The sequence below is a fragment of the Barbatula barbatula genome (genome assembly GCF_947034865.1).
Source record: "Barbatula barbatula genome assembly, chromosome: 22".
Classification (NCBI taxonomy): Eukaryota; Metazoa; Chordata; class Actinopteri; order Cypriniformes; family Nemacheilidae; genus Barbatula; species Barbatula barbatula.
The window spans coordinates 5,979,652-5,999,624 of record NC_136785.1 but is presented as its reverse complement, the minus strand read 5'-3'; the positions used below and the strand labels follow the sequence as shown (position 1 = coordinate 5,999,624).

Genomic DNA, 19,973 nt, shown 5'->3' with positions numbered 1-19,973 from the left:
ATATATCTAGGACATTTTCCTTCAAGAATGCATTCAAATCAATCAACTTGAGCCACACACTCAATAACACGGAAATTCGAGTTTTGCTATTTTTGGTGTTCTTGGCAAATATACGACATTAAAATTTTATCTACTACATTAGGTGGCCTCTCCAATCAAAATGTGTTAAGCAATGCCGATAAGAAATTATAACTACAACTCTCACATGTAGTAGATAATATAACAGATCAGATGGAAATGGAAAGTTTATTCAGTAGTTCATCACTGCAGCATAGCCTTTAAAGACATAAATCAAAATTAGCAGAGGATGGTTTCGATCCATCGACCTCTGGGTTATGGGCCCAGCACGCTTCCGCTGCGCCACTCTGCTATATATGCTCAATGCTGGAAAATACTGCTTATCTCCCCTAAGTATCATCATAGAATGTGTGTTGCACTGTATGGATACGTCTCATTAAGTTAAATCAGCTAAGGACAGTTAACTTTTCAAATATAGGCATTTTAAACGATTTTTAAATATGTATTTTAGATAATACGATTTCTAAAACCGTGCATTTTGATAACAAATCCACACGGTGGCGTAAATACATTTGATTCAATAATGTTCTGGTAAAAGACAACCATAGCAAAAGTGATCACCGCTCAATCATTACGTTTATAAAGCACCTTGAAAACACATACAGATTCATTTTTTTCTGTGTTTGTAATAATAGAAGTATTAAACGAATTGTGCTTTTAATAATCAAATGTCTTATTTAAACGCTTAAGGCTGCAACCAAAACACAACTGTGCAAATAAAGCAAAGCAAACATTCTGAGGTGCTACTAACATTACAGGTTTGGTGTGTATTTCTTAGGGGTACTTTTAAGCGTTTAAGAGTTACTTTATCCCAGTGGTCTTATGTGTTAAACCTATTAGCGGTTAAAGGGAAAATAATACAATTTCTCTCATTATTTATTGCACCCTCATGTCTACGGGACAGAAAAAAAGAAGATAGTTTGAGACATGTCTGAGTGGTTTTGTCTCCATACAACAGTAATGAATGGGGCAATGGTCACCATGGTTTTTCAAAAATATTGTCCTGCAGAAGTCAGGTTCGGAATTACATGGGGTTAAATACATCATTTTGGGGTAAACCCTTTACGTCAGCAGGTGAGAAATAATTATTGTCATTGAGTTGAGTTGATAAAAAATCACATTAGGACAGGTTAGGAATTTTGCTAAACATCTCCAACATTTAACAGATTGTTCCCATCACTTAACTTTGTGAACGCTCAACGGTAGTCCTATTTATGCCTTTTTAAATCACAAACATATTTTCACATCCTTTTAAAAAATGAATTCTGTATTCTAGAGTTTGTTTGAAAATTAAACATTTTAGTAACCCTAAACTTTGCCAAATTGGATCTCAAAGTCTAAACTTTTTGTAGGCAAATGTTGCACCTGCGCTGTCTCTCATTGGTTGAAAGCACAGTCAGATTCCACCGCAGAATTATCGGATTCAAAATCAGGGAGGAGAGTCCATAACGCAACGCAACAAGCTCACAGCGATGCAGTGCTTAACTTTCTAAACAACGGATTTTACACATCACGAAGTTTGCCTCTCATAGAAACAAAAACTCAAACTTACGGACATCTCAGGTAAAGCTTTTTTTAATGAAAACCAGGTTAGAAATTCGTTTGAAAGTTTACAATAATTTTTTAAAGAGCACATTTATTATTATCGTTAATGTTATTATTATGTGCATTACTTTCGGATTATTGGCTATAATTTATCGCAGTGGAAAGTTTTTGACACAGCAAAAACATAGAAAACAACAAAAATTCAAGCTACAGCAAATTGTCCCTGTCTAGCCATAATGTTTTGAAGTGTCATTTGTGAAAATGATGAATGATCTTTAATTATGAATCAGAAATGAAAATACATTTCTTCAATAATCTTGTGTAAATGATATGCACACGTATACTGTGTAGTACAGGAACATCTGAATTAGAGCAGTTGTTTTTGTTATTTTAAGTTCTGTCGTTCGCTATCTTTGGGAACTGCATGTTAACCAAAAAAGTCAACAAATTTTTGTTTATAGTTTTACAGAATAATCATGCCACGCTCGTTTTTGGTGAAAAGCAAAAAGTGTTCATCATACAATGTGCACCGACCCTTTGACACCGAGCAAAGTGAACCGAAAAAACTTCCAGAACCAGCACCAAAGACAAGTAAGTCCCATTTATAGCCTGGGATTATTTTTATTTTCAGTGTTAAATAGTTTGTGACAAATAGCCAAATTAACAAGATTTCAAAATCGCCTCCCAAAGGCTTTTTACATATTGGCCACAAAATCTAATATAAATGTCGGAGTCTTTTATAATAATTTCCATTATACAAATCTCAAATTCTGTAATATATGTGTTGGGCGGATGTGCAGAACACCTGTCGGACTGATGTTTATGAGTTTTCAGCCTGCAGGCTATTTGATTTAGCACCGAAGCTCAATAGTTTTTGACACAGCCGCTCTTTCGCCGCAACTCCATTAAAGTCCGTAAACTTGTCGAACGGTTAGGGTGGATGTCACGGATATGCAAACTAGACCCATACAAACAAGAGACCAACATTCATATCTTCTTACAGGCCATTAGGGTTCATTTAGGGAAATATATATAATTATCTAATTAAATCGAGGCGAAGAAAATCTTTCTTCTGCTGCCATGTATTTTTATGCACACACACATATTGAACCGAAATCAAACTTCTTTTGAATTCTTTATATGTTTTTCTTTAGCGAAAAACAGCTTACGTTTTCGGCCCTAAACATTATTTAAACACAGTTAAATATATTAAAATATACCAATGCCATTACAGTAGGAAACAAAAGGTTACTTTTTACAAGTCTATTTAAAGAAGGGCAGCACAAGCTATAATTTCAAGAAACAAAATCTTTTTGGTTTTCTTTTTTGAACTAAATTAAATTTCTAGTTGTTTTCAAGCAGAATTTTTTTTAAACATTTACTAGCCAAACCTATAACTTTCATCTACAGAACACAAAAGAAGATCTTTTGAAAAACATTAATAACCAAAGAACACTGGACATCACTGACTTCCATTGGGAACACAAAAAATACATTTCTCAAAATATCTTCGTTTTTGTGATCTGATGTAACCTGCAACAATGCATCATTTCAATTTTCTGATTTTGTTCTGAATTCTTAGTCCCAGCATTAGTCCCATCAGAACCAGAAGAGCGTAAATCCCCTGAGCAGCCCAAGCCAGATACCGCCTCCCGGCCATCCCACAAAGACCCGTATGACTTCATCAAGTGTGAGCGAGAACTCGACTGCCCGATACCGTCTCACCCTGAGGTCACAATCAGTTGCCCATATTTCATATCCGGTGAGTATGTCATAACAACTTGCTTCTGCAAGTTAACAACATAAAATTCAAAATTATCATTAACATGTCTCTACCCCCAACAGAACCCCAACTGGCAGAATACCCTCCCTACTACAAGAGTTCTTACGCCTGGGATCACGTTCCCTCCCCATATGACTTCAGACAGATGAGCTTCCCTCCGTCGCTTCTCCAGCACGCCAGCAGTCTGTATGGAGCTCACCTGAAGCAGAGCTCTGAGCTACCAAAGCCGCTGGATTGCAGCACACACTACTCACCAACATCAGACACATACCACTGCATTACCTGTGATAAGGTATTCAGACACAGTGACAAAATTGGCAGCAGAATTTAGAAATATGACAAAACTAAATATAACTCTTCTCCAGGTATTTTCCACCCCTCATGGTCTAGAGGTTCACGTCAGACGTTCTCACAGTGGCACGCGTCCCTTCGGCTGTAGCATCTGCAGAAAGAGCTTTGGCCATGCTGTTAGCTTAGAACAACACATGAATGTCCACTCACAGGTAAGAACAGAGAGCTCACTGAATAATGGGTGAAAATCTGTGACATCACGTATTTCACCTGGCATTATAGGTATGTAATTAAGTAGTGAAATAATGTTAATGTTTTCGTTTTGTGTATAAAGGAAAGAAGTTTTGAATGCAAGATGTGCGGGAAGACTTTCAAACGCTCCTCAACGCTGTCCACTCACCTGCTGATCCACTCGGATACGCGACCATACCCCTGCCAGTACTGCGGCAAGAGATTTCACCAGAAATCTGATATGAAGAAACACACCTACATTCACACAGGTGACAACAGCAACACTGACATGAACGAGAAGAAGCTAGAATAAAGAAAACTTACAACATGCATTTTTAATGCTGAACAAATCTTGTGGAAATGCGTCCAAAGCGTTTATTCTATATAAATCATTACACGGTACAGGCAATGTTTGATGAATAAATCTACACTTTAGACACTTAGGTTGGCTTGCTTTCTAGGGTGTGTTTCCAAGAGTGACACAGCTACAGATAAATCAAGAAGAGAAGATTAAACAAATGCTGTCTTGATTTGCATACCTGGTCTTCCTGCTTCTCTGATGCCTCTTGGAAAGTTCCCTTTGCATGCGTGCCGTAGCAAACAGCCACTCCTGTGTCGGAAAACAGAACAAATCTGGGTGGCACGCAAATCCATACTTTAAGCAGTTTACTAAAGCAAAGACTTCCCACTAAAGATTTCTGTGCTTGACAACACTGTTTTAAAGTAATTTGTGTTTGTTTACAGGTGAGAAACCTCACAAATGCCAGGTGTGCGGTAAGGCCTTCAGTCAGAGCTCCAACCTAATCACACACAGTCGCAAACACACCGGATTCAAGCCATTCGGCTGCGAGATCTGCTCCAAGGGCTTCCAGAGGAAAGTGGATCTTCGCCGGCATCACGAAAGCCAGCACAGCCTGAAATGATGGTGTGATGGACAACTGGAAGAAAATGAAGACCGGCTGTTAAAGTCTTGGAAAAAGACAAGTGAAGAATGTGAAATAATACGCTTTTTTTTAAAGACTCGTGTTAAGAGCCACAGAGCTCCCATACAATACATAACAAATTGTTTGGAAATTCATGAAAACAATAAGTTTGAAGATGGAAGACTGAGGGTGCACTCAATGAATTTAGTTTTGGCATTGAAATGCACTTTTTGTAGGAAGTCAGGATTTATTTTTGTCAAAAGTGTAAGAACGGGGTTGCTGAGAGAAAGTGAGAAGCAGGCTACACGGGTGAGCATGATGTCAACAATTCAGAAAAACTTTAAAGAGTTTAATATTCGCAATATCCTGACCAACTTGATCTCTAGGAAATTCATAACTATTTTACACAGTCATATTCATATTTGGTGTAGGCCTATTTAGGTCAAAACAACTGTTAAAAAGTATAGCTGTGAAACAATTAATCGGCATTAATCGCATCCAGAATAAAAGTTTGTGTTTACATAATATTTGTCTTTGTACTGTGCATAATAATTTTGTATTTATAAACACATTAGGAAATATTTACATATATTCATTTCTATTTACCAATAATTACATATTATATAAATGTTTATCATTTTTTGTGTACATGTATGTGAATAAGTTTATAAATACAAAATGATTATGCACAGTACACAGCCATATTATGTAACAAAAACCTTTATTATGGATCCGATTAATCATTTGACAGCCCTATTAAAAAGCAATAATATCGCCACCTAGTAATGTAAAACAGTTACGAATTGCCTTGAGATTGTGTTGTGTAGATTATCAAACTAATTTGTCACTACCAATAGCAAATGTCTGTGTTGTATATTGTTAATGCCTGTAAAAGGAGATACATTTTATAATAATGCTTTTAATTGAAGTGAAAAGATTGTATGTTAGTGTTCAGAACTTAATTCTTGTACTATTTATAAAAACTCCTCTTATGGTTGCCAAATAAATACTTTGCAATGCGGTTGTAAGGAGCTTGTGCAATAATTCATAAGTTTTACCTCTAGATCTCAGATACAGAAAAGGGGGCAAGGTGTCACATGAATTAGACCTAAACAGTTTCTACAAATGAAATGAAACAACTAATACGATCTGTTTATTCTTCATAAACATTTACTCAGTAACTTTTAATCAAAGTCACCGAGTGCAGCTGTGACACGTCAGAGGGGACCTGGCCCTCCCGGCTGAGACTGGTTTCTCCCAAGTTTTTAATTTCTCCATTTATTTATCATTGGAGTTTGGGTTCCTCGCCACAGGGCCTTGTTGGCTTGCTCACCGGGAGACTGCATTTATTAGATATAATTTGTTCTATAAACACCATGCACTGTGCTGTGTTTACCTTTCCTGTGTTTTTCGCATTTTCTCCTGTAAAGCTGCTTTGGAACAATGCACATTGTGAAAAGCGCTATATAAATAAATTGAATTGAATAAATGTGTTAGAAATCAGTCCGGCACTCCGGGCAAAGTGAAAAATGAGACGGCAAACAAGGCTTTGCCGTGTTTGTCTTCAGGTGTCTCCGCCCTGTCGAGGATCCGGATACACAGTTCCGTTGGTCCTGCTGAAGGCTCTGCACCTCGCCAGAGGCTGTGTGAAATCTCTGGTGTGACAGGAGATAAAGCCTCATTCAAATGGGTACCTGGAACTCTACATGCAAATCTCCCGCCTAGCAGGTTTGTAAACTTCACGCGGACATCGGCGGGCCAGCCTATGAAACCACGAACGAGATTGCGGCGTTTGAAAACGTGTTCGCGTCACTGTGTGGGATTTAATGGTCTTAGTTGTGCAAACACGTCGTCTGCATCGCATTAGAGAAAAACACAGAGATTTACTGACGTCGGGTCACTCCCATCGGTAGAGTTCCAGCTGCTTTGCCAAACAAATTCTTACAGACGCCCATCTCAAACAAAGGAGACAGTTAGGAAAATCCAATCGGTCTACATGTCGTAAAACACACATTGCGCACTTCTCCCGTGGTCCCTGACAACATTCAACCTCTGGCGTTGATCTCTGTCACAATACCGAAAATGTGTTCAGCATGGGCACGCGCTGTAATTCAACTATTACAAGAGGAAGTGATTAAGAGAAAAGCTGAAGACGGTTGAGCAGAAATCAGATCACTTCCACCGCTGACCTGTTCCCCATCTATCCCCCCCCCCATGCACAGAGATAAAGGATGCTGAATTTTAGGAAGGGAAATCAGTGTGCGCATCAGTGTGGAAGAGGACTGTGCGTTCTGGGTACGGCTGGTAAACAAATCTGTGGTGTCCATGCAAATGTACGTGTATATTTATTCCCTGGGCAACGGTGACTGAATCAGGACAGTTATAGAAGTACATCCTGGAACAAGACGGAATATCCAACGGAAAATCACGAGCTTGCTCAGCGAGCCAATTGGCATCAGATCTCGATGATTGACGGTGTCTGAGCAAACATGATTTCAGAACTGACACGAGTGGGCGGGATCGGCTTACTGTAGAACCAACTGGAAAAAAAGGGGAAATAAAGGGTAATTGCTGGTAAATGAAGAGCGCCACTTCCTCTTTTATTACAGAATGCGCGTGTGTTTATGGATCACTGCTTTCACACGATTTCAAATCTGTCTGAAATCTGAAAATGCTTTGTTCTTACACAGCCGTGCACTAATATAAAAAATAGGAAAATTAAATTACCCTCAGGGGCTTAAATAAGAGCTTACGCAAGATATACATGTCAATCAAATATTCCCTTATATAACCTTTTTAGTTTTATTTGATTGTATTCCTTATCGTTACATTTTGAAATACACACTGTGAAATTATATCAAAGTACAGTCGAATTGTCTTTACGAGTCATTTAAACTAATTGTTTTGTAAATGTCGGTCAGTGTTGAGATTATGTAACTTTAAATCATGAATTGATTTAGCTTAACTAAGTTTGATAAGTTGAAGTCATGTTAAAAATGTTTGTCCCTGAAAAATGCAAGGCAGCTACAATTTTCGGCAGTGCATTATTAATGAGGTTGTTTAAGAAATATTAATGGATAAATATATTTCTACCATGAATGATTCACTCATAGTTGTTCCAAATGTGTAAACATTTCTTTGTTCTGGTGAACACGGAGAAAGATATTTGGACGAATACTTGTAACTAAACAATTCTTAGACCCCATTGACTACCATATAGTAGGAAAAATTACAATGATAGTCGAAAGTTCCCCAGAACTGTTTGCTGTCCTGCACTCTTTAAAATATCTTCTTTTGTGTTCAACGGAACAAAAATATTGTATGTTCCTACTATGGTAGTCAATGGAGTCCAAGAACTGTTTGGATATAAGCGTTCTTCCAAATATCTTTCTCTGTGTGTATCAGAACAAAGAAATGAATACAGATTTGGAACAACTTGAGGGTGAGTAAATGATGAAAGATTTTTTTATTTTGCGGTGAACTGTCCCTTTAATACTTTAACAAATCTAACAAAATATTTCAAACTCACGCTGTAGGATTTGCAGCTAGTTTCCTCAGAATGAAATCTAACTTTGCACATGCGAGATGGTTTCTGATATTTTGGACAGGCCAACATCATAGAAAACTGGATCTGGTGCCAAAAGCTGTTAATGCCTGCGGGCGAAAGAGAAATTTGACCTAGTGTTTATCTGCATATATAAACAACATTAACACATACACACACAATTACTGAGTCAACACAATCAGCACAACGAAATGACACAAACACTTCACGCACTTAAAAGTTATGTATGAAAGTTTTTGAGAGGTCAAGAAGATCCTTAAAGATTATACAGACAGAGCCATATGGGAGAATGAGAGAAAGAAGGGAGGGAAAAGATAAAGGGGGAGAGATTTGGTTAGCAAATAAGTCATATGCAAAACACAGCTCTTGCCTGAGGCAAGCAGCAGCCCACGAGAGCAGAAGCTGTGAGCTTATCACACAGAGGACTATCAAAAATGAAAATGATCACCTTGGACAATAAAGACTTGAACTTTCTATTAATCTTGAAGAAAGGGAAAAGCAGATGGCACCAACCATAATATGCTTTTAGTAAATCGACACAATTCTTCTATATTATTTCAAAATGTAACAAGGTGGGTTTTTTTGTAGGCTACAATTAAAGTGCATTGCAAATTTCCGCTTATTTTAAATATAAAATATTTTTAAACAAACAAAACAAAAGAGAGAAAACCTCCTGAGCAAAAGCTCCAGTAACAAGTGTGAAAGACTCCAAGGATTGGAAAAGAGCGTCAAACAAAAGAGAAAGAAAAATATTGACTTTTATGTTTGACTTAGTTTCTCCAGGCTTGTTACAGAAGCAAAGGAAATATTTATTTTCTTCTTTCTACAGTATATGGAAATTAAGTATATTTACATGTCACATTTTTGTGCTTACACTTGCAGTCATGCACACAGACCTGCTGGTTTGCAGATGAGTGTGAACAGTTTACGCCTTTTAAGATCTAACTGAACTACTGGCGTTTCTCAAACAAAGTGCCTGTCAGAGAGCTTTATGGATTTGGAGATGAACAGAACCCACAGATAGACAAGAGGAGCGTCACTAGAATGACACAGCACGGCTCGAAACATACAGATTAGAGTGGAAAAGCAGATAAGAGGCAATCATTATTTAAATCCACTCGGAGGACTGTCCATTGAAAACTGAGATGTAGGAACCAAATGAAAGCTTCTAATAAAACCAAACCTTAAGTATTACATTTATTTTTGTGTCATACATTAAATCCTCTGTCCTGTTGGGAATATCAGATGTGTGTCATACAAAAACAAATAACAAGAGTGAACCATTTATTTGGGGTATATACGTTTTTAACCAACGTTCTCGTACAAGATCAAAGAGAGTTGATTTGTTTGTTGACGCAGGAAACGTGTGGCGGGTCACATGGTGCCATGGTGAACTAGTGATACCGAGTGATTGACAGATATCAGATATGAGGGGTGGGGGAGTTAAACCAAGCTTTGCTAACAACTAAGCCACGTACAGTACATGTCTAAACCGGCTCACGCCAAAAGAGGACAGCCTAAAAGCAAACAACATATTGTAGTCAAACGAAGACTTAATTTGGGAATTGTGAGTAAAGTCACGAGAAAGGAAACTGAACTGAACTGATGAAATCTGTTGGTAGAGAAAAGCTCTCAGGGCAGGCAGGATGGCAGAGGGATGGTCTTATCAGACTGCAGCCATGCTGTAACGGTCAGAGCTCTGGAACCCTGAGCCGGGAGGAGCGACAGCCAGAGAAGAGAGATAGTCGTGTGGCTGGAGCAATCAAAGAGAAACAGAAGTCACTGCACTTTATTTCTCACTTTCTCTCATAACAGCTCTATGACAGAGTGTCACTCTACATTTATACTTCAAAATCCATCAGCACTGCTCGTCTACAAAGCTCAGAGTCTCATAATATGAGGAAACAGGCTGTTATCTGACTGAGAAACGTGCGGGAAAAGCACTGGACCAGCTATAATGCGCCAAAATGTAATCCTCTGCTGCTGCAGGCTTTGTCATCATATCACGTGAGTGACGTTGCGGCATAGGTCTACATGAGAATAAAATGCCTTTCTCTACACAAAAATGTACAGATATGACAACAAGAACCATCAAATTATAAGAACCTGATGGGTTCATCTTTTAACATGTAAAAAGACAAATGTCACTTTTGAAAATGTTAGTGTCCAAGCTTGGTCTTAGTTTAAATATTGTGTAATATTACACAATGAAATTGGATTAGCGGTCAGAATCTTTTAGGTAGTTTACTAAAGATAAACGGAGCAACATAAAACAGTGCTTCCCCCACGTGGACACATATGCAAACTACACCTCTAATCCAAACGTTTTAAATACGTTTTAATGGTATAGTTCACCTGAAAAAAAACGGGTCATCATTTATTCACCCTCATGCCGAAACATACTCTTCTGTGAATGATAAAATAAGATATTTAAAAATATGTCTCTGTGGTTTTGTGTCCATACAATGCAAGTCAAGTGAGGTCGACGTTTGGCAACGTTCTTCAAAATAAATAGTTTTTGTGTTCTGCAATAGAAAGAAAGTCATACAGGTTGGTATTGACTTAAGGATAAGTCAATTATTAAATCACGTACTTTATTTGGGTGACCTATGAGAGAATTTGGTGATAATGGATCACAGTATAGATCATGCAACAGCGGCGTTAAAAAAATCCACCATATCAGCAGGTTTTCATATACAGGTTTTATTCAACATTTGTGTATAAACAGAGGCCGCAAATGCCTTCCAAACGTTTCAGTCTGCAGAAATCGGTATCTATTTGTACAGTCCTATAACCAGAACACTAAGATAATATTAGCAAGAATAAATAGCGACAAAAACTTGGAAAAGGGGAAAGAATCCATAACCTGTCCCAGTGGCTGTCCAGCATATCTCAATGTGTTAAAGGCAATATTTCAACATAAACAGTTATATGGATGATACAGATGACCTCTAGTAGTGCTTTTAATACCTGTCACACTTGTGAATAAACCAGAACAAATGTATGTTTGCAAATTATGTCTCTCCAACACTTCAGGCTTAAGTGCACATCACTCTTAATCACAAATAATTTTTCATAAACCATAACTTGATGACCAGTCACATAAGAAAGTGTCTCACGCTCCGTAGAACAGTTCAATAAACAATGTTTTTTCAGTATTTGTAATTTGGCGCAGATGAAAGAAACAGCTTGTGAAATATCATGCGCTGCATCACTCCCATATAACTGGAACATGTTTATATATTCCTAACCCAGTAACATTCAGCAATCTAAAGAAGCACTTGAAATTAAACAAACACAGTCGGAATGCTTTGTATCACCTAAGCTTACCTGCCTTCTAAAAGCAATAGATCACAGTTTTTTACTTTCTGTGATTTATGCCAAGAGTTTATACTGCAGAGAGGAAACTGCTCTGTCAGTTCCACAGTGGGTTACGTGTAAGTGAAATCTACAAACCTGCTTGAAAATGAGGATTTAACACTTTGTACGATTGTTGTATTGAGTTGCGATAGGTGTTAGACACAGGACGTTTACATTTAGTACAGAAAATGGAGGATTAAGACAAACTCAGCCTGACAAAACAAACAATTGTCATGGTGATAATGGAAACGCACTTTACTGCACACAGTTAAAAAAATCCTCCTGGAGTTGCCAGAATTTGGTTCCATTTTACCATTGCATCAAACAAAACGTATCAAACATATAAAACAAATATAAAAAAACGCTTTTAAGAAATAAACATGCCTGCATGTTAAATAAAGTAAGTAGAGCACCTCTTGCAGTGAAAATAAGAACAACTTAAGAGCATACATTTTTACTTAAAATAATTCACAGAAATGTTGTAAAACACAAAACAGATAAGCAGGGGCTGTTATTGTTGCAAACAGGAAACTGCAGTAGGCTACTGCATTGTTACAGAAAATAACCCATCCTTCATCAAAACATCTGACAGAAGTCAAGTGCAACAGAAACATTAGTATCGCCTGCTCGGTTTGTGCTATATATGGCGTTTCTTCATGTCTTTAAATAAGACTAAGACAGCAACGTTACTGTGAGAAGGAGAGGGACATTTGTTTAAACGCATCTCTCCATTTGGTCGTCTCTTAACACTACATATACAGCAGGTGTTAGTGTGCTATTTTTAGCATCATCAAATTATTAATGACATCTTTCATACATACTGTGCTAAACGTATTCTTGCGAAATTACTTCTGATAAATCCATGATTAGGACAAAAAATCCATGATATGGGGAAATAGATCAGGATATGTATGGAATCTACAGTACTTAATAACACGGATCAAGTAAATGATAAATGCAGACATATTTAAAAAAAAAGACACCAATGTTGATGTCTGTCCCCAAATAAATAATAATAATTATTCTATATGTATTACAGAAAAACAGAAAAATAGATAGACACCTTCTGATCATGATCTTACTGTAGATCTCTCTCACAAAATCTAAACCTCCAGAAAGATAAATGAAATAGGTTTTAAATGTATAAACACACTTGTGAACCCTTAAATATTGCTTGATAGAGAGGTAAATAATGTACAAAACAAATCAAATATATGTGAGATTGAACTCTGATCAATGACTTCTTTATAGTTTCCCAATGTTACCTCACTTAAATAAAAATCACATCAACACTGACAATAACTGAACCGAACAGCATCTTCTACACAAGAATCCTATTAAATGATATGCTTTAAATGATTGACGAAACATTTAGAGTATTTACCTATTTATCTTCAATGGTTGCAATAAGAACCATGTGGTGTAATTGTCTAATGAATCCTGACACAAATGCAACGGTTTGGAGCTGAATACTGAATTGGAGCAGCACAGAAAACATGTGTTTTATAAGTGACCAATGGCGACACACAATGTAATAAAAACATGACAAAGAATTCCAGGAAAGACCGTGGAGTTGATCTGAGAGGATTCACTGTCACCAGCTGAAATGACAGTTAAAGGCCTGTGTGCAGGACACACAAGCATGCTCAGGGATCCAAAATCAAACACGATCTGTGGACTCACACCATGAAAAGCAAAGGTGCTGAACTGACACTGATGTTGAGAGGAAGGTAAGCTGTTTTTTAGTACATTTAGGGTTCGTTAATATTCAAGATGTGCTCAGTATTTCGAGTTCCTCGGCGACTAAAAGGGCTGTGGCGCCCCCTAGCGACTACAGCTTGAAAGTGAGTGAAAGTCAACACACTTTTGCACAGGTGTCGCTGTTGTGCATTCCAGTGTCCATTATAGCTGGTGGATGGCCATGCTTGCTTTCTCTCACTCCAACGAGGGTGATAACGGAAATATATCTTACACCTCTGTGGAAAACAGGATACTCTGTCTCTTACTGTCAGGTGTTGGGATGGTCTCCAACTGGAGAAAATACAGCAAAACTTGCACCTACAGCATCAAATACAGAAAACACATGGCAGTAATGAGACAACTGAAAAAAAAGACAAGTTATATTTAGTTCAGCACACAGAAATGCAGGACACATGATTTGCTAGGTTAAAGGAACACTTCGCCTAAAAATGACAATTCTGTCTTCATTTACTCACCCACTATTGACTACCATAGTAGGAATTTTTTTCATAAATGTCTTTGTTCTGTTGAACACAAAATAATATATTTTATAGGATTTGGGAAAGCAAACCGTTCTAGGGCACTTTTAACTACCACTGTCATTTTCCTACCATGATAGTCAATGGTGGCCAAGAACTGTTTGGTTACAAGCATTCTCCACAAAATCTTCCTCTGTGTTTATCAGAACGAAGAAATGTATACAGGACTTGGGGGTGCTTGTTTCTTCTATTAAGTGGTTCGGGGTATGGTGGTAGTGCTGACCTGTGACATGACCTCCAAAGACCAGCTATCCCCCATCGTAATGGGCTGTGTGGGGTTGGTGGGGATCTTGCTGTCCTTCTCTGAGGGTCGTAGCAGGGTGGGGCCAAATACAGTTGCCAGATTGTGAAGCGACATCTTGTTAACACTCTCCTTTTCTGCAATCCTAAAAAAAAGCAAAAAAAGACATATAATCAGTTTGAAACAAATCATCCAACATTTCAATTATATATTAATTATAAATTATTTAAGGCCTGTTTGTGACATTTTCATAAAGGTTATGCACATTCCCTTCCCCTATTTTATATTGTAATGCTTCTTAAATAAATTCTTTATTAATAACTGTATTACTGAAATACAAAACAATCATTCTCTTCACTGTCATACAAAAAATCTCATTCATCTCAGAAGCTGGTGTACCTTTTAAGATGATCCAGCAGAAAGAGGAAGGTGACAAGGTTTGTCTCTGGTAGAGATAGCAGGAGGTTCAACATGCAGCTCTCTTTAGCTACGCTGTCTGAGAGAGCTACAGAGAAACACGGACACAATCAGCACACTTTCAAGAGGCCAAGACTGCTACAGTATATACTCAGCAGATCAAGCAACAAACCGATGCCTCCTGCAAAGTTCGGGTAGAGCTCATCCGTGAACAGCGGCTCGGGGAGCTCCCGGAAATACAGCTTGAGAGTTCCAGCGATAGCGTTCACATCCATCTCGCTCATCATTACCGACACGTCCTTATGATCTGTTACAGAGAGAGAATGAGAGTGCTGATTTACGACGGTCCCGTATAGATGCCCAGTTCAGTTGAGCTACTGTACAGTAATGTTTGATCTACTCTCCAGTATGTCATGTTAGGGTTTGTGATACTCACTGGTGTCGAAAGCTGTCTTGAGCGCCTGGATGTCAGTGGCCACACCGGAGACGCGGTAGATTCCCACTTCCTCCATTCCCCTTCTCTCGATCTCCTCCAGACACTGTCTGACGATGTATGGCACTTTAGAGCGCTCGCGTCTGAGAACATAACACACAGCAAACATCACACAGGATACAACTCCATTGCTTTTACTTTAATGTACATCAATCTGGGATTGAATGCCATAGGAATGCTATTAGAAGCTCTTCAGTTCAAGGACACTTGACTAGAACAGTGTTACAAAGATTTGTTAGCTGTGCGTTATCTGTTTCTACTCACTTGGTCACTGTGGTGATGTTTATTCCAAACACACCCATGGGTTTCCGTGATGGCATTCTCTTCAGGCTGAACTCCCGGCTGGTGAATTTCATGGATATTTTCACCTCGATCTTTTAAGAAAAGATGCACATTAGGTCATAACAGTAAGTAAACATATGTTAAGACTGCAGTAGATGAGCAGATGTGGAAATACTCACTCCATTCATAGGAATAACTGTTCTCTGCCAGTCTTTTCCCTGGAGCATCTGAGGATCCAACTGAAGACACAAACATACATGATTAGGTAAAACATTATGGTAATAATGACATTTATGCATTTATTTTTCGCAGACACTTCCAAAGTGACTTACAACGTACACCAGCTATTACACATGTATGTGCATTGGGATCTGAGTTGGTTAGATGGACATTACATTGTCTGATCATAAGTTCAAGATGAATAAAACTAATTAAGCTTTTCTTAGTTACATTACTGCATCAGTTTTGTCATTTCTTCTCCTCCTAACGTTAACATGCTATTTAATGCGGGTAAAGTTCAGCATTGATCCTTTTGCCTGGTCTAATCTCCATATGGTCTGATGTAAGGCCTAATCCCTCTCTGCTACATAATCAGTTATTACAACCTTACTGTCACCAGCTCATAGAGGAAGTGAAAATTCAACCAGTGTCTTCTCACTCACTAGTGCCAGCTCCATTGGCACAGATACACACAAATGTGATATCTATTTGCATATTATTACTAAATATTACTAACTGTGAGTTTTGTAGAATTGTGTGGGTACAAAATATGGATGACTTATCTTGCACTAAATTTCTGTCTAATCAAAAATAGAAAAAGTGGGGGAATAAAGCCTGTTCCCTAATACCATCTGCCTCTGACTAGCAGCAGCAGGCAGCAATTCATGGCTGATGTCATTTAAACATAATTTAAGCTAAATCCACATGTGCCAACACAAGAAAAGCAATTTCAAAATAAGATGGATGATCCAAAGGGAGCTTGTTGAGAACAGGTCTGTTTCCAAGACTGCAGAGAGATCAAGACACCCAAACCCCCCCAGCCCCCATACACCAACCTATGCTTTCAGACCTAGATGTATTCAAACCCAGACCCCACAATGAATCATTTGTAAAGCAAGAGAATTCTGTGCTCTCTCTCTATGACCCCACAAAACTCAAGGGAGGGACTGACAGGTCAACGAATCGGATGTAGTTGTTTGAATGTGACATTTTCAGACAGCACACATGAATAATGGATAATCTGATGACTAAAAAGCCAGGGGTGAGTGAATACCACCCTACCAATTAAAAGCCAGATTAAATGTCTGGGGTATAAAGGCCAGTCCCCCCACCAGAGTGACTAAGGGCCCAAGTGGTGAACAACACTTACATAACACAACAGGAAAATGAATGCTCTCAACACTCAAAATACCTTTCAACCCCTATGAATGTGCAAACGCTGTGTGATTTGTTATAGGTGAAGTGTTTGCTGGAGATCATACCGCCATCTGTCCTTTGCCCATTATTCTATCCGTGCCCTCTCCGTCCTCCTTGTTCATCTTAGCTTTGTTGTAGCTCTTCTCGTAACACAGCAGACGCAATGTCTGGGAGCCCTCCAACTCGATCTCAAACTCCTAAAAGACAAATATATCACAACAAACGATATTACCCACAATGCACCATTAAGATTCAACCCAAACACTGAGAATCCTTAAAAAAATAAAGCACAGAGAAAGCAAAGCCAGTCCAGGCTTAATACCTGTCATCACTCATTTTCTTTACGTGTTCCCCTTTACTTTGGGGGATGGTAATAACTCTTAATTAAATTGTAATAGAATTTGTCCAGAAGGCCTGAATATTCCACATGGCTTCACTTATGGGTGCATAATTAAGAATTAATGCCTCGAGAGCGTTTCAGCGGCCGGCGCTTCTCATCTCAGTGCTGCACGGACAAGGACCGGGATGTGGGATTTACCTCGTTCCACTTGGGTTCTGTGGTGTATCTGTACACTCTTGTTTTGGCTTTATTCACAAAGATGCCAAAGGAGTCCACCTCTAATGTGCAATACAGATCTAAAGAGACACAGAGAATATCCTCAACACATGTCAGCGAGATACTCATTCTTTAATGTGTTGTTATTGTTAGGAGACACAGGCTGAGAAAATGTGTATATGACCCATGATAAGCACAGGAAGTGTGAGAGAGAGAGAGAGAGTTGGAGGTTAAGAGACACTTACTTAAGCTCTGTTTAAGTCCAGAGGCAGAATGGACGATTACATTCAGGAATCCATACAGTCCAGTAGATTCATCCTCTGTAAGCAAAACATTCAAAACAAGCGAATGGACTTATTGTTTACAGGTACATCAGCTGAAGATTGTAAAAAATTTGAAAAATAAACATTTTCTTATGTATTTAATGTGTGTGTTTTAATTCCTCACCCTCTTTATTGATGGTAAGGGGGATGTGGACCGTCTGGAGTTTGACACAAGAGTTTGTAAGCATCTGAAGCTCCATGGATGTCAGGCTAAAGCTCTTAAAACCTACGGGAATGAGCAAGAACATGGTTTAACATCCTCCACTATCATGTGAACTGGTACCAGTTTCGGAAAATAGTGGTTGCTGTGTTTTGCCGCTCACATTTCTTCTGCTGTTCTCGGAACACCTCCTTCCACTCGGCACGCTCGTAGTCTGATGAGATGAGAAACATGTAGCTCTGCATGATAAAACAGAGGAATGGACTGTAAGTTCGGGCCGGTACATCTATAGATGAGGATGGAATAATGTGAATTTCTGACCTTTCCACTGCGATGATGCACTCTGAGGGGCATGTTAGGAGAGTTTAGCAGCAATTGTGATTCCTGTTCGGACAGTTTCTTCCTCAGTCTCTCCATGACCTTTGACCCTTTGTTGGCCCTCTGTTAAAGAAAAAAGTGAAAATGCAAGCCGTGCTACAAAACCAAGTGAGCAGCTCATCTAGACAGCAAAACAGATGTCAATTTCATATAAAATTAAATCAAATATAGTAAGTAAATGTCTTGTACCCTCTCTCTCTGGATCTCGCTCCTGAGGGATGAGATCTTGATCTTAATGGCATCTAGGTCCTCATCAGGGGCTTGTGGGATAGGTACAGGCTCCGACTCCTCCGCTGTCTGGAAGGTGAAATCCGTAAGAGGAATGTACCACTTAGAGTCGTACTGCTGACTCTTCCTACAAACATGAAGAATGAGGAAAATAATTCAATATCAAGTCAAAAATACATTCGGGAATCTGATTAGGGACTATTGATATTGGTGCAGTAGACGCAGCTCAGATTGGGTCCAAAGACTCTCAGGTTGCAAAAATAACAGTCAGTGTGTCTCGCAACAACAAATGGAAAATGTAAGATAAACTGTTCTATATATAAAATTGGAAGGATAGAAATGAAAGAGAAAGATGAGAGATGAGTGAGGATTTTTCATACCCTCCAATCTGTTTCTTCAGTTTGGCACAGAGCAGGAGGTCAGTGAAGAGAAAAACATGGCGGAGTTTTCTTGCTCCTTCCACCAGTTCGACCATAAAGCCGTCCTTCAACAACTGACGGTTCTGTTGAACATACAAACCAAAGAGACAACGTAAGTACACTAAAGTAGTTTAATTCTGAGGTAGCATTTCTCAAGTTTAAGTTGAGGCAAATGTTTTATTTACTGGACATAAATAAAAACGAAACTAAAACAAATTAAGAATAAATGTAACTTGTATAGCAATATAAAAAACAAACAAATAAATGAGAAAATGACTAACAAAATAGCTAAAAATGAAATAAAAATTGACAAGAAAACTAGAAATAAAAAATAATTGCTGATTCAATAAAATAGAAGATAAAGCATTAAATACATAATTTAGTTATTATGATAACATCTTCATTTGGACATTTGTTATCAACAATCCATAAAGATAAAGAAAGGTAGTTAAATGTGAAATGTGTAGATAGAAAGACAGACACATATTGTCTCTAATGCAGTTACCCATGATCTCCACTAGGGGGAAATATCATCCTATTTCTAAAACAAGAAAGCAACTCAAAAAGAGCAGCAATCCTGTGTTGAAGACTCTTTGTTTCTGAAATTAGAAAATAGCGAGGACATTTTAAAACAGGTGATTCCTGACCACACGCCATATGCTAATCGTACAAAGATAGCCCAACAAGCCATTGCGTTCGGCTAGTGTGTAAAGACGCCCGCTTAACAAAAGCCCCAGGCCACTGGACACGCATCACCGCTCCCACGGCAACACGTCACCACTGCAGTGGAGGAAACAAAAGATGATATCACAACCATCTCATCCAGCGAGATGGTGGAACCTGGCTGCAGCCATCTCCACGTTCAGCACAGTGTCTGAAAGATCACACGTTATTAACACAACATTACTGCTGTTGACTCACACTGTGTGCGTGTGTGTGTGTGTAACGGTGGCTCTGCAGCTGGGCACACAGAAGAGTCACCACACACTGATTTAACCAAATTCT

The 19,973-nt window shown here is 38.5% G+C and overlaps 2 protein-coding genes across 2 annotated transcripts in view; one reads left to right on the top strand and one right to left on the bottom strand.

Moving 5' to 3' along the window:
• Positions 1-1,509: 1,509 nt before the first annotated feature.
• gfi1b (growth factor independent 1B transcription repressor) lies at positions 1,510-5,877 on the top strand. Its single transcript, XM_079486065.1, has 7 exons — positions 1,510-1,641; positions 2,085-2,214; positions 3,206-3,385; positions 3,469-3,698; positions 3,772-3,909; positions 4,032-4,197; positions 4,673-5,877. The coding sequence occupies exons 2-7, from the start codon at positions 2,100-2,102 to the stop codon at positions 4,849-4,851; spliced, it is 1,008 nt and encodes a 335-aa protein (XP_079342191.1). The 5' UTR covers positions 1,510-1,641; positions 2,085-2,099; the 3' UTR covers positions 4,852-5,877.
• Positions 5,878-11,107: 5,230 nt separating this feature from the next.
• Positions 11,108-19,973, bottom strand: part of bcr (BCR activator of RhoGEF and GTPase) — a 47,835-nt gene continuing 38,969 nt past the window's right edge. Inside the window, exons 9-23 of the mRNA XM_079486848.1 lie at positions 18,930-19,051; positions 18,511-18,676; positions 18,265-18,384; positions 18,107-18,182; positions 17,908-18,009; positions 17,706-17,780; positions 17,443-17,540; positions 16,970-17,101; positions 15,668-15,727; positions 15,471-15,580; positions 15,150-15,289; positions 14,886-15,020; positions 14,696-14,801; positions 14,279-14,441; positions 11,108-13,834 (exon numbers count right to left, since the gene is read on the bottom strand). Of these exons, the coding sequence (XP_079342974.1) occupies positions 13,745-13,834; positions 14,279-14,441; positions 14,696-14,801; positions 14,886-15,020; positions 15,150-15,289; positions 15,471-15,580; positions 15,668-15,727; positions 16,970-17,101; positions 17,443-17,540; positions 17,706-17,780; positions 17,908-18,009; positions 18,107-18,182; positions 18,265-18,384; positions 18,511-18,676; positions 18,930-19,051 (1,695 nt within the window). The 3' untranslated portion in view covers positions 11,108-13,744. The remainder of the gene's footprint in view (positions 13,835-14,278; positions 14,442-14,695; positions 14,802-14,885; positions 15,021-15,149; positions 15,290-15,470; positions 15,581-15,667; positions 15,728-16,969; positions 17,102-17,442; positions 17,541-17,705; positions 17,781-17,907; positions 18,010-18,106; positions 18,183-18,264; positions 18,385-18,510; positions 18,677-18,929; positions 19,052-19,973) is intronic.

Excerpts from the sequence above, each read along its gene's own strand:
- gfi1b (XM_079486065.1), top strand. The coding sequence starts at position 2,100 with ATGCCACGCTCGTTTTTGGTGAAAAGCAAAAAGTGTTCATCATACAAT. Across the intron at positions 3,386-3,468 it reads TTGCCCATATTTCATATCCG|AACCCCAACTGGCAGAATAC; the intron begins GTGAGTATGTCA and ends TACCCCCAACAG. Across the intron at positions 4,198-4,672 it reads ACACACCTACATTCACACAG|GTGAGAAACCTCACAAATGC; the intron begins GTGACAACAGCA and ends GTTTGTTTACAG.